Source organism: Patella vulgata, chromosome 3 (assembly GCF_932274485.2).
Source record: "Patella vulgata chromosome 3, xgPatVulg1.2, whole genome shotgun sequence".
Lineage (NCBI taxonomy): Eukaryota > Metazoa > Mollusca > Gastropoda > Patellidae > Patella > Patella vulgata.
The window spans coordinates 89,823,669-89,836,316 of NC_065881.2; the positions used below are offsets into that span (position 1 = coordinate 89,823,669).

Sequence of the window (12,648 nt, forward strand, 5' to 3'; positions counted from 1 at the left end):
ATTTTTTTGTAGACGCTTTTACTTGTCAGGGCTTCAGCCCTGCACCCCATTTCTCTCCCACTCTATTTTCAGTGTACTTTTTCGTTTCGTTATATTATCCCTGCATTTCATATTTTGTATTTACCAGATGGAAAGATGATCACTTGCTTTATGTTTCACTGATGAAATCTGCACGTCACCGTGTAGAGACTGGACACAATATGTCTGGCTACAAAACAGCGTGTAAGAAAATAAATAGTTAATATGTTTAATTCATTATGTTTTTATTCCTACATTCATTTATAAAAATGCATTAAGATACAAAAAATCTTTTAGTTTGAGTTAGCGTTGAAGATTAATGGTCACGAAGGGGAGTAAGTGTTATGCACTAATCAAGTGCGGATGCTAGCACGGTTTCCGGTATATCATTTTGTTTACGTTCAAATCGTATAATAACAAGTAAAAATCATGGATAAATTTGATACAAATGATGAAGAATCTGTACACATGCTTGAGGGAACTTCTGGCAAAGAAATAGGGGGCTTAGTTGTTATGAAAAAAGGCCCTTCGAACAACAAGGAATCATTTAAATTTACAAAACCATCCGTTTCGTTACTAGGATTGGATAGGTTAGCAGCCGAGAAACGATTAAGTCAGCAAAATGAAAATCGTTCGAGTAAAAAATCCAAGATTATGTCTTTTAGAGATGAAAATGATGAAGATAGTAGTGATGATGATGATGACGAAAATGAAAATGCCACAAGCAGACATGGGAATCGCAAAGATCGCCACTATCGACGGAATAAAGAAGAGACTCCGTCCCATCCAGGAGGTGTCAGTCGAGCTGCTAAAGAGAGACATGATCGTCACCATAGGGATAGGGATAGAGGTGTTTATGCGTCCTCTAAAAAAGACAAATATAAAAACTCACGTAAAGATGACCGACGTCGAAGCAGAGACAGAGGTGACCGGAGTGACCGTAGTTCTAGATCTAGATACGATGATGACAGATCAGAGAGATCTGATCGACCTAGACACAGGGGTCGGAGTTACAAAGACTGGGAGGAAACACCAAGTCACAGTTATGATGATGATTTAGCGACTCCAAATATAAAAGTTAAAGACACTCCATCTCGATCTAATTGGGAGGACGACGATTTTACTCCTCCTATGAAATCAAGTTGGGACCTCCTGACCCCCGGTTCCGATTCCAAACATGATTCTGACAGAGACATTCGGAGTCATCGTTCCCATAAATCAGATTCTTATAGGTCATCAAAGTCAGTGAAAATGTCCGGACATAGAAAGTACATGGATGATACTCCAAAAGCTACTCCGTCATATAAGTATAACTCTTGGATGAAAAACTCTAAAAAGATTGTTTACACACCTCGAGAGGATAAAAAAGGTCCGAAGTTTGAAGGGGAAGAAGATGGCTTAGAGTGGGAGGACGAACAAAAACGATTAGATCGCGAATGGTACGGAATGGATGAAGGTTACGATGACAATCATAATCCCTTCTCCGGGACATCGGAGGAGTACACACGGAAGAAAGAGGCTGACATGGAAGCAAAGAAGAAAAAGCGAATGTCCGCACGACAGAGACAGATTAATAAAGATATTGACATGTGGGAAACCAATCGAATGCTGAGAAGTGGCGTCGTTACGAAAACTGATTATGATGAAGATTTCGAAGAGGACAATGAGGCCCGAGTTCACTTGTTAGTTCATAATATTGTACCCCCGTTTCTCGATGGACGAATTGTGTTCACTAAACAGCCTGAACCTGTCGTTCCGGTTAAAGATCCCACTTCGGACATGGCTATCGTTTCTAGAAAGGGTAGTCTAGTGGTTCGGACTTTCCGTGAGCAAAAAGAACGTAAAAAATCTCAGTTGAAACAGTGGGAATTGGCAGGAACTCGAATGGGGGATGTTTTAGGTATTGAAAAAAAGGAAGAAGAACCTGGAAAATCTGATGAACAAATGGATTTCAAAGCTGATCACAAATTTGCAGATTTGATGCAAGATAAGACAGAAGCTGTAAGTGAATTCGCTAAAAGAAAATCCATTAAATCACAAAGAAAATATCTTCCTATATTTGCGGTGAGGAATGAGCTGTTAAACATTATTCGTGACAACAGTATCGTGATTATTGTTGGTGAAACGGGCTCGGGAAAAACGACACAGCTTACTCAATATTTGCATGAAGACGGTTACACCAAATATGGACTTGTCGGTTGTACCCAACCGCGTCGTGTGGCTGCCATGTCAGTAGCTAAAAGAGTGTCTGAAGAAATGGAAGTTAGTTTGGGTGAAGAAGTAGGGTACGCTATTCGATTTGAAGATTGTACGAATGAGAACACGATGATCAAATATATGACAGATGGTATTTTGTTACGTGAATCTCTGCGTGAATCAGACTTGGATCACTATAGTGCTGTTATCATGGACGAAGCTCACGAAAGATCTTTAAATACTGACGTTTTGTTTGGGTTACTTCGTGATGTTGTTTCTCGGAGGCAGGACTTGAAATTAATTGTAACATCTGCCACTATGGACGCTACAAAATTCTCAAACTTCTTTGGTAATGTTCCCATCTATACCATCCCCGGAAGAACGTTTCCTGTTGATGTCATGTTCAGTAAAAACCCTGTGGAGGACTATGTTGATGCGTCAGTTAAGCAGACGTTACAGGTGCATCTTCAGGGTCTAGAAGGAGATATTCTCATCTTCATGCCAGGTCAGGAAGATATTGAAGTCACATGTGAATTGTTGGGTGAAAGACTGGATGAACTAGATGATGCTCCACCATTAGCAATCTTACCAATTTACTCTCAATTACCCAGTGACCTCCAAGCTAAGATTTTCCAAAAAGCTCCTGACGGTGTTCGAAAATGTATCGTAGCTACGAATATTGCTGAAACGTCTTTGACAGTAGACGGTATAATGTTTGTTATCGACGCAGGATATTGCAAACTGAAAGTCTATAATCCTAAAATTGGTATGGACGCTTTACAGATTTATCCTATTTCCCAAGCTAACGCCAATCAGAGGTCTGGTCGAGCTGGTCGAACAGGACCGGGTCAGTGTTATCGATTGTACACCCATAGACAATACAAAGATGAACTACTGGCTTGTACTGTCCCGGAGATACAGAGGACCAATCTAGCGAACGTTGTGCTGCTTCTCAAATCTTTAGGTGTCCAGGATCTGTTGCAGTTTCATTTTATGGACCCACCGCCCCAGGATAACATACTTAACTCCATGTATCAGTTGTGGATTCTCGGAGCTCTGGACAACACTGGTTCTCTAACACCCATGGGAAGACAGATGGTCGAATTCCCTCTCGATCCAGCTCTGTCTAAAATGATGATTGTGTCTTTAGACATGGAGTGCAGTGCGGAAATGTTAACCATCGTGTCAATGTTGTCCGTCCCTACAATATTTTACAGACCTAAGGGTCGGGAGGAGGACTCTGATGGTGCTCGTGAAAAGTTCCAAGTTCCCGAAAGCGATCATTTAACGTATCTCAATGTTTATCAGCAGTGGAAGCGTAACAGTTATTCATCAAGTTGGTGTGGTGAACATTTTATACACATCAAAGCCATGAGGAAAGTTCGCGAAGTTCGTCAACAACTGAAGGAAATCATGGACCAGCAGAAAATGGACATGATATCTTGCGGCAACGAGTGGGACATTATTCGTAAAGCCATCTGCTCGGCGTATTTCCACCAAGCTGCGCGATTGAAGGGTTTAGGTGAATATGTGAATTGTCGAACTGGCATGCCGTGTCATCTGCATCCAACGAGCGCTCTATTCGGCATGGGATACACCCCAGATTATATAGTTTACCACGAACTTGTGATGACATCCAAGGAATACATGCAATGTGTAACAGCTGTCGATGGTCAATGGCTGGCCGAGTTAGGACCAATGTTTTACAGTATTAAGGACGCGAGTAAATCTCGAGTAGAAAGAAAGAGACAAGAGGTGGATGAAATGGTTGAGATGGAGGAAGAGATGAGAAGAGCTGATGAACTTATAAAAGCTAGGAAAGAACAACAAGAGAAGGCTGTTCTATCTAGTACACGCAGTCAGATTGCCACCCCCGGACGCCGGGAACCTGGCACACCTGGTTCCACTCCTAGAAGAACTCCGGCTAAATTTGGATTATGATTCAACGTTTATATCAAATCGCGGAATTGTTTTGAGACGGTGGCCTCAACATAGAACACTATACATTACGTACCACCGGGATTGGGCCTACAAAATCAGTACATGTAGATATTGCATGGACACGTGGGTATCTGTTATTTTGGAATTCAATTTATAGAATGTGTACAATTTATGGTTTCACGTTTTGAATTGATGTGGATAAGAATGGAAGAGTGGATATTTCAATTCATCAGTAAACCCAGAATTAAAACCTTCGTATTACTGGACGGGGGAGAATACTGGCGTTTATTTATAATGTCTGCAGTGAATTCGACCCAGACACGTGTGGTATGCGGGGTATTTTGCCCCGACAAAGCGTTTCCATTTCCTCTACGTCGAGTTCCAACTCACGTGGATGTTAACGTCTACACTGATCCCTCGGTCCTTCGTACGTTCTCCATGCGAGCCCCGCGCACCCCCCCCCCACCACCACGTCTGATGGGAAATCTGCCCGGAATATACATGTCTATATATGTAGACTACTAACTTGGTTTTATGTGTAATCGTTTGTGATTTTAAAATTACATTTTTATATATGTACGATTGTGTAAATATTAAACCATGTCACATGATTCTTCACAACTCCCCAAAAATATATTCTATAGATTCTATATGACATTTCTTCGCACCTGGTGCGTGTTGGGTTTGGGGGAGGGTGATTGAAATTTTAGAGATGAAATGAAGTGTGATGTAACGTCAACCGGGATAATGAAGATGGGCATCCGCCACGCAGTTTGCTATGAAGAAAACATTTCCCTAGCGGGTTTATATTCGTCTTATTTCCATTTTCAAATGTCACGTGATCTTTACCATGCTGCTGAATGACACGTGGTGATCATTAGCATGCTGCCAAATAACACGAGATCTTTACCATGCTGCAAGATGACACGTGATCTTTACCATGCCGCAGAATGACTCTTGTCATTGATTCAACTAGCGTGGTTTCAAATCCCCGGTTGTACGTGACAAGGAGTAGTGTAGCCTGTCCAACCTCGTGGGTTTTCTCCGGGTCGTCCGGTTTCCTCCCACTGCTAAAGACATCTACGCGCAAGTCAGAACAGTAGGACGTTAAACCCCATTTCATTTCATTTCTACGCGCAAGCGAATTATAGAAATAGAATTGAACCATGTGTTAGTCCCGAAATGACCTAGTATGTGTCGAGTGGACGTTAAACCCCATTCTCTCTCTCTCTCTCTCTCTCTCTCTCTCTCTCTCTCTCTCACTTGATCTTTACCATGCAAAATGACACGTGATCTTTACCATGCTGCTAAAGGAAACGTGATCTTTACCATGTTGAAAAATGACACGTGATCTTTACCATGCTGCAAAATGACACGTGATCATTACCATGGTGCCAAATGACACGTGATCATGGCTGTGGAATAGTCTTATACACGTGACTTAGGGTTTTCGTTCTAACAACTAATCGCTTTTCTATACTAACGCAGACACGGGGTATCGTAAATGATTGTCGTATTTGTCCTAGGATAGCGTGACTCTGTGTTCAAAATGGGAGCCACAGTGGCCCGGTGAGTAACACGAAAAGAAAAAAAACTCCAGGAAATAAACCCACGCTGGCTCACTAACCCAGAGTTCCCCAGGCCGATCGCGGTGTTGGCCGAGAAAGTTCATTGGGATTTATCGGCGTGGTTCCCCCTTGCCATTGATGCAGATGGTGCTGTGAACACAATAAAAACCAATATTAATAAAAATGGCCAGAATTTATGATATGGATAATTGTTGAGCCAAATTTTTCTGTAATAAAAATATTTTACGTATTATTTAAACTGTATTTAAACTTCTGTTCTGGGATGTTGGAACTTGAATGGAGCTGTGTTATTATGTGTATTATTTTTATTCTATACAGAGACTCAATTGGACTGGATATGCTGTCGAAAATGAAATAAAATGGGGATTAAAGTCCTACTGTTCTGTTCCCTCTGGGCTAATGAAGACGCCCATCTGCAATAGAAGGCTTGATCTCGCTTTTCCGTGAGTTTTTAAACTAAACGTGTATCACGTGTCTGTTATAAAGGGAGATAACTACCAAAGGTTTGGGCATTTCAGACAAATCTAGCAACGGCTATATGTTGTAAAACTCACGGTGGTTGCTTCAGGAACATGAAAGTCGCCATTCTGTGTGCTGTGAGGAAAATTTTGCCAGGATAGCGACGCTACGGTCTACGCTTATGTCGAATTTCAACTGCTAAGGTATATTTTTCGTTCATGCCCATGTGTATAATGGATCTTTGTGTTTTCGTCACGTCCGAACGACTATACCTTGTCCCTTGCCAGACTCCTGTACTACACCACTGAGTGTTCGGGGGGGGGGGGGGCATGTCGGAAAATCACAATGATCGAACACGGGACGCCCATGTCTTACTTGCTGAGCAACCCTCGGAGGCCAGAAAGGGGTAAACATCAAAATCCAGTAACGTATGTGTCCGCCGGTCGTCAGCGAGCGCCGAAATCCCAGATCGTACCGTGTAGGGGTCTCTCAAACAAAGTTTGGTAAACATGACGGTAGCAAATTGCAACGTGGACTAATATGACCTGAATTCCAAGCAAACAATAAAAGATCCCAACGCACAAGCGAATTAATGAAATAAAATTTAACCATATGTTAGTCCCGAAATGATCTAGTAAACCCCATCGCTCTCTCTCTCTCTCTCTCTCTCTCTCACTCTCTCAATTTTATTTCAAAAGTTCGCCTGTGCAATAGGGGTCTTTAGCTGTGGGAGGACTGGAAGAAAACCCACGAGTTCGGGCAGGCTACTCTACTACTTGCCACTTACAAGCTAGGAATCGAACCCATACCGTTTGGCGGACCTTATGATCTAAAGTCCACTCGACTACCAAATGCCACGATGTAAAATAAGAAAGTCTATTTATAGAAATAAACATGACTGGGTGAAGGGTCCTGTGATTTTTAAAAAATGGCCACAAGTAGCACGGCCTAAATCTCAGATTTTCCCCAACTAATAGTAAGTGCAGGGGGACTGCACCACACAAAATTTACACAAAAACAAATACACGGACAAGACATCATACTCAGAAAAACACAGACTGACAATTCAAAAAAAAAAAGTGAATGGATCCGGGGGCTAGCCATAAGCGTCCACTGCGCTGTACAGTCCCGGGTCTGTAGTGACACAGACTTCACTCAAATTTGAAAACAATAAGGAATGCAACCCAAAGAAACCATTATGTAATGCCAGCATGAGTCATGATCTGCTATATGCCACAAGAAATACGAATGCAAGCATATGTAGTAAAATTCAATTATACAAGTAACCACATCGGTGAAATGTAAAAAATAGGCCAAACATAAATCAGTCAAGAAACGTTTCATATTCAATGGAATCGAGGTATATTGAATACATAACGTGTAGGACTGCCGGCTCCAGAAATAATAGATGATATTCATTTCTAGGAGAACCCACCCGAATCGAGTTATATCCCTTACAATAGGTTTACCATATTTAAACATGACCGATGACCACGAATAACAACCGTTTCTTTAATTTGAATACAAGTCAGATATAGGCTGACAATTGTTATTGACCCGTGTGTCATTCTGGTTTTATCTTCTAAATGACACACGCTCAATGAACTTTCTCGGCCAATGCAGGGATCGAACACGCGACATCCCAACTAACGTGTAGGACTGCCGCCCCCAGACTGATAGATAATATTCATTTCTAGGAGAAATGAAATGAAATGAAATGGAGTTTAACGTCCTACTGTTCTGCTCCTAACCTGGGCTAATGAAGACGGGCATACGCCATACAGTGTGCAATGAGGGAATTTTGCCCGGACAGCGGCACTACGGCCTACTCTTATATCGAATTCCAACTGCCAAGGGATCTTTTACGTGCACGCCAATGTGTACACGGGACCTCGGTTTTTCGTCCCATCCGAACGACTAGACAGCTTTCCTTGTCAGAGAGGAGGACTCTGATGGTGCTCGTGAAAAGTTCCAAGTTCCCGAAAGCGATCATTTAACGTATCTCAATGTTTATCAGCAGTGGAAGCGTAACAGTTATTCATCAAGTTGGTGTGGTGAACATTTGATACACATCAAAGCCATGAGGAAAGTTCGCGAAGTTCGTCAACAACTGAAGGAAATCATGGACCAGCAGAAAATGGACATGATATCTTGCGGCAACGAGTGGGACATTATTCGTAAAGCCATCTGCTCGGCGTATTTCCACCAAGCTGCGCGATTGAAGGGTTTAGGTGAATATGTGAATTGTCGAACTGGCATGCCGTGTCATCTGCATCCAACGAGCGCTCTATTCGGCATGGGATACACCCCAGATTATATAGTTTACCACGAACTTGTGATGACATCCAAGGAATACATGCAATGTGTAACAGCTGTCGATGGTCAATGGCTGGCCGAGTTAGGACCAATGTTTTACAGTATTAAGGACGCGAGTAAATCTCGAGTAGAAAGAAAGAGACAAGAGGTGGATGAAATGGTTGAGATGGAGGAAGAGATGAGAAGAGCTGATGAACTTATAAAAGCTAGGAAAGAACAACAAGAGAAGGCTGTTCTATCTAGTACACGCAGTCAGATTGCCACCCCCGGACGCCGGGAACCTGGCACACCTGGTTCCACTCCTAGAAGAACTCCGGCTAAATTTGGATTATGATTCAACGTTTATATCAAATCGCGGAATTGTTTTGAGACGGTGGCCTCAACATAGAACACTATACATTACGTACCACCGGGATTGGGCCTACAAAATCAGTACATGTAGATATTGCATGGACACGTGGGTATCTGTTATTTTGGAATTCAATTTATAGAATGTGTACAATTTATGGTTTCACGTTTTGAATTGATGTGGATAAGAATGGAAGAGTGGATATTTCAATTCATCAGTAAACCCAGAATTAAAACCTTCGTATTACTGGACGGGGGAGAATACTGGCGTTTATTTATAATGTCTGCAGTGAATTCGACCCAGACACGTGTGGTATGCGGGGTATTTTGCCCCGACAAAGCGTTTCCATTTCCTCTACGTCGAGTTCCAACTCACGTGGATGTTAACGTCTACACTGATCCCTCGGTCCTTCGTACGTTCTCCATGCGAGCCCCGCGCACCCCCCCCCCCACCACCACGTCTGATGGGAAATCTGCCCGGAATATACATGTCTATATATGTAGACTACTAACTTGGTTTTATGTGTAATCGTTTGTGATTTTAAAATTACATTTTTATATATGTACGATTGTGTAAATATTAAACCATGTCACATGATTCTTCACAACTCCCCAAAAATATATTCTATAGATTCTATATGACATTTCTTCGCACCTGGTGCGTGTTGGGTTGGGGGGAGGGTGATTGAAATTTTAGAGATGAATTGAAGTGTGATGTAACGTCAACCGGGATAATGAAGATGGGCATCCGCCACGCAGTTTGCTATGAAGAAAACATTTCCCTAGCGGGTTTATATTCGTCTTATTTCCATTTTCAAATGTCACGTGATCTTTACCATGCTGCTGAATGACACGTGGTGATCATTAGCATGCTGCCAAATAACACGAGATCTTTACCATGCTGCGAGATGACACGTGATCTTTACCATGCCGCAGAATGACTCTTGTCATTGATTCAACTAGCGTGGTTTCAAATCCCCGGTTGTACGTGACAAGGAGTAGTGTAGCCTGTCCAACCTCGTGGGTTTTCTCCGGGTCGTCCTGTTTCCTCCCACTGCTAAAGACCTCTACGCGCAAGTCAGAACAGTAGGACGTTAAACCCCATTTCATTTGATTTCTACGCGCAAGCGAATTATAGAAATAGAATTGAACCATGTGTTAGTCCCGAAATGACCTAGTATGTGTCGAGTGGACGTTAAACCCCATTCTCTCTCTCTCTCTCTCTCTCTCTCTCTCTCTCTCTCACTTGATCTTTACCATGCAAAATGACACGTGATCTTTACCATGCTGCTAAAGGAAACGTGATCTTTACCATGTTGAAAAATGACACGTGATCTTTACCATGCTGCAAAATGACACGTGATCATTACCATGGTGCTAAATGACACGTGATCATGGCTTTGGAATAGTCTTATACACGTGACTTAGGGTTTTCGTTCTAACAACTAATCGCTTTTCTATACTAACGCAGACACGGGGTATCGTAAATGATTGTCGTATTTGTCCTAGGATAGCGTGACTCTGTGTTCAAAATGGGAGCCACAGTGGCCCGGTGAGTAACACGGAAAGAAAAAAAACTCCAGGAAATAAACCCACGCTGGCTCACTAACCCAGAGTTCCCCAGGCCGATCGCGGTGTTGGCCGAGAAAGTTCATTGGGATTTATCGGCGTGGTTCCCCCTTGCCATTGATGCAGATGGTGCTGTGAACACAATAAAAACCAATATTAATAAAAATGGCCAGAATTTATGATATGGATAATTGTTGAGCCAAATTTTTCTGTAATAAAAATATTTTACGTATTATTTTAACTGTATTTAAACTTCTGTTCTGGGATGTTGGAACTTGAATGGAGCTGTGTTATTATGTGTATTATTTTTATTCTATACAGAGACTCAATTGGACTGGATATGCTGTCGAAAATGAAATAAAATGGGGATTAAAGTCCTACTGTTCTGTTCCCTCTGGGCTAATGAAGACGCCCATCTGCAATAGAAGGCTTGATCTCGCTTTTCCGTGAGTTTTTAAACTAAACGTGTATCACGTGTCTGTTATAAAGGGAGATAACTACCAAAGGTTTGGGCATTTCAGACAAATCTAGCAACGGCTATATGTTGTAAAACTCACGGTGGTTGCTTCAGGAACATGAAAGTCGCCATTCTGTGTGCTGTGAGGAAAATTTTGCCAGGATAGCGACGCTACGGTCTACGCTTATGTCGAATTTCAACTGCTAAGGTATATTTTTCGTTCATGCCCATGTGTATAATGGATCTTTGTGTTTTCGTCACGTCCGAACGACTATACCTTGTCCCTTGCCAGACTCCTGTACTACACCACTGAGTGTTCGGGGGGGGGGGCATGTCGGAAAATCACAATGATCGAACACGGGACGCCCATGTCTTACTTGCTGAGCAACCCTCGGAGGCCAGAAAGGGGTAAACATCAAAATCCAGTAACGTATGTGTCCGCCGGTCGTCAGCGAGCGCCGAAATCCCAGATCGTACCGTGTAGGGGTCTCTCAAACAAAGTTTGGTAAACATGACGGTAGCAAATTGCAACGTGGACTAATATGACCTGAATTCCAAGCAAACAATAAAAGATCCCAACGCACAAGCGAATTAATGAAATAAAATTTAACCATATGTTAGTCCCGAAATGATCTAGTAAACCCCATCGCTCTCTCTCTCTCTCTCTCTCTCTCTCTCTCACTCTCTCAATTTTATTTCAAAAGTTCGCCTGTGCAATAGGGGTCTTTAGCTGTGGGAGGACTGGAAGAAAACCCACGAGTTCGGGCAGGCTACTCTACTACTTGCCACTTACAAGCTAGGAATCGAACCCATACCGTTTGGCGGACCTTATGATCTAAAGTCCACTCGACTACCAAATGCCACGATGTAAAATAAGAAAGTCTATTTATAGAAATAAACATGACTGGGTGAAGGGTCCTGTGATTTTTAAAAAATGGCCACAAGTAGCACGGCCTAAATCTCAGATTTTTCCCAACTAATAGTAAGTGCAGGGGGACTGCACCACACAAAATTTACACAAAAACAAATACACGGACAAGACATCATACTCAGAAAAACACAGACTGACAATTCAAAAAAAAAAAAGTGAATGGATCCGGGGGCTAGCCATAAGCGTCCACTGCGCTGTACAGTCCCGGGTCTGTAGTGACACAGACTTCACTCAATTTTTAAAACAATAAGGAATGCAACCCAAAGAAACCATTATGTAATGCCAGCATGAGTCATGATCTGCTATATGCCACAAGAAATACGAATGCAAGCATATGTAGTAGAATTCAATTATACAAGTAACCACATCGGTGAAATGTAAAAAATAGGCCAAATATAAATCAGTCAAGAAACGTTTCATATTCAATGGAATCGAAGTATATTGAATACATAACGTGTAGGACTGCCGGGTCCAGAAATAATAGATGATATTCATTTCTAGGAGAACCCACCCGAATAGAGTTATATCCCTTACAATAGGTTCACCATATTTAAACATGACCGATGACCACGAATAACAACCGTTTCTTTAATTTGAATACAAGTCAGATATAGGCTGACAATTGTTATTGACCCGTGTGTCATTCTGGTTTTATCTTCTAAATGACACACGCTCAATGAACCTTCTCGCCCAATGCAGGGATCGAACACCCGACATCCCAACTAACGTGTAGGACTGCCGCCCCCAGACTGATAGATAATATTCATTTCTAGGAGAACCCACCCGAATAGAGTTATATCCCTTAGATCATAGATTCACAGGTT

The 12,648-nt window shown here is 42.1% G+C and overlaps 1 protein-coding gene across 1 annotated transcript; it reads left to right on the forward strand.

Moving 5' to 3' along the window:
- Nucleotides 1–389: 389 nt before the first annotated feature.
- LOC126815436 (pre-mRNA-splicing factor ATP-dependent RNA helicase PRP16) lies at nucleotides 390–5,976 on the forward strand. Its single transcript, XM_050541070.2, has one exon. The coding sequence runs from the start codon at nucleotides 448–450 to the stop codon at nucleotides 4,153–4,155; it is 3,708 nt and encodes a 1,235-aa protein (XP_050397027.1). The 5' UTR covers nucleotides 390–447; the 3' UTR covers nucleotides 4,156–5,976.
- Nucleotides 5,977–12,648: the final 6,672 nt, after the last annotated feature.

What these genes read in the sequence shown, in the direction of transcription:
- LOC126815436 (XM_050541070.2), top strand. Translation starts at nt 448, where the DNA reads ATGGATAAATTTGATACAAATGATGAAGAATCTGTACACATGCTTGAG.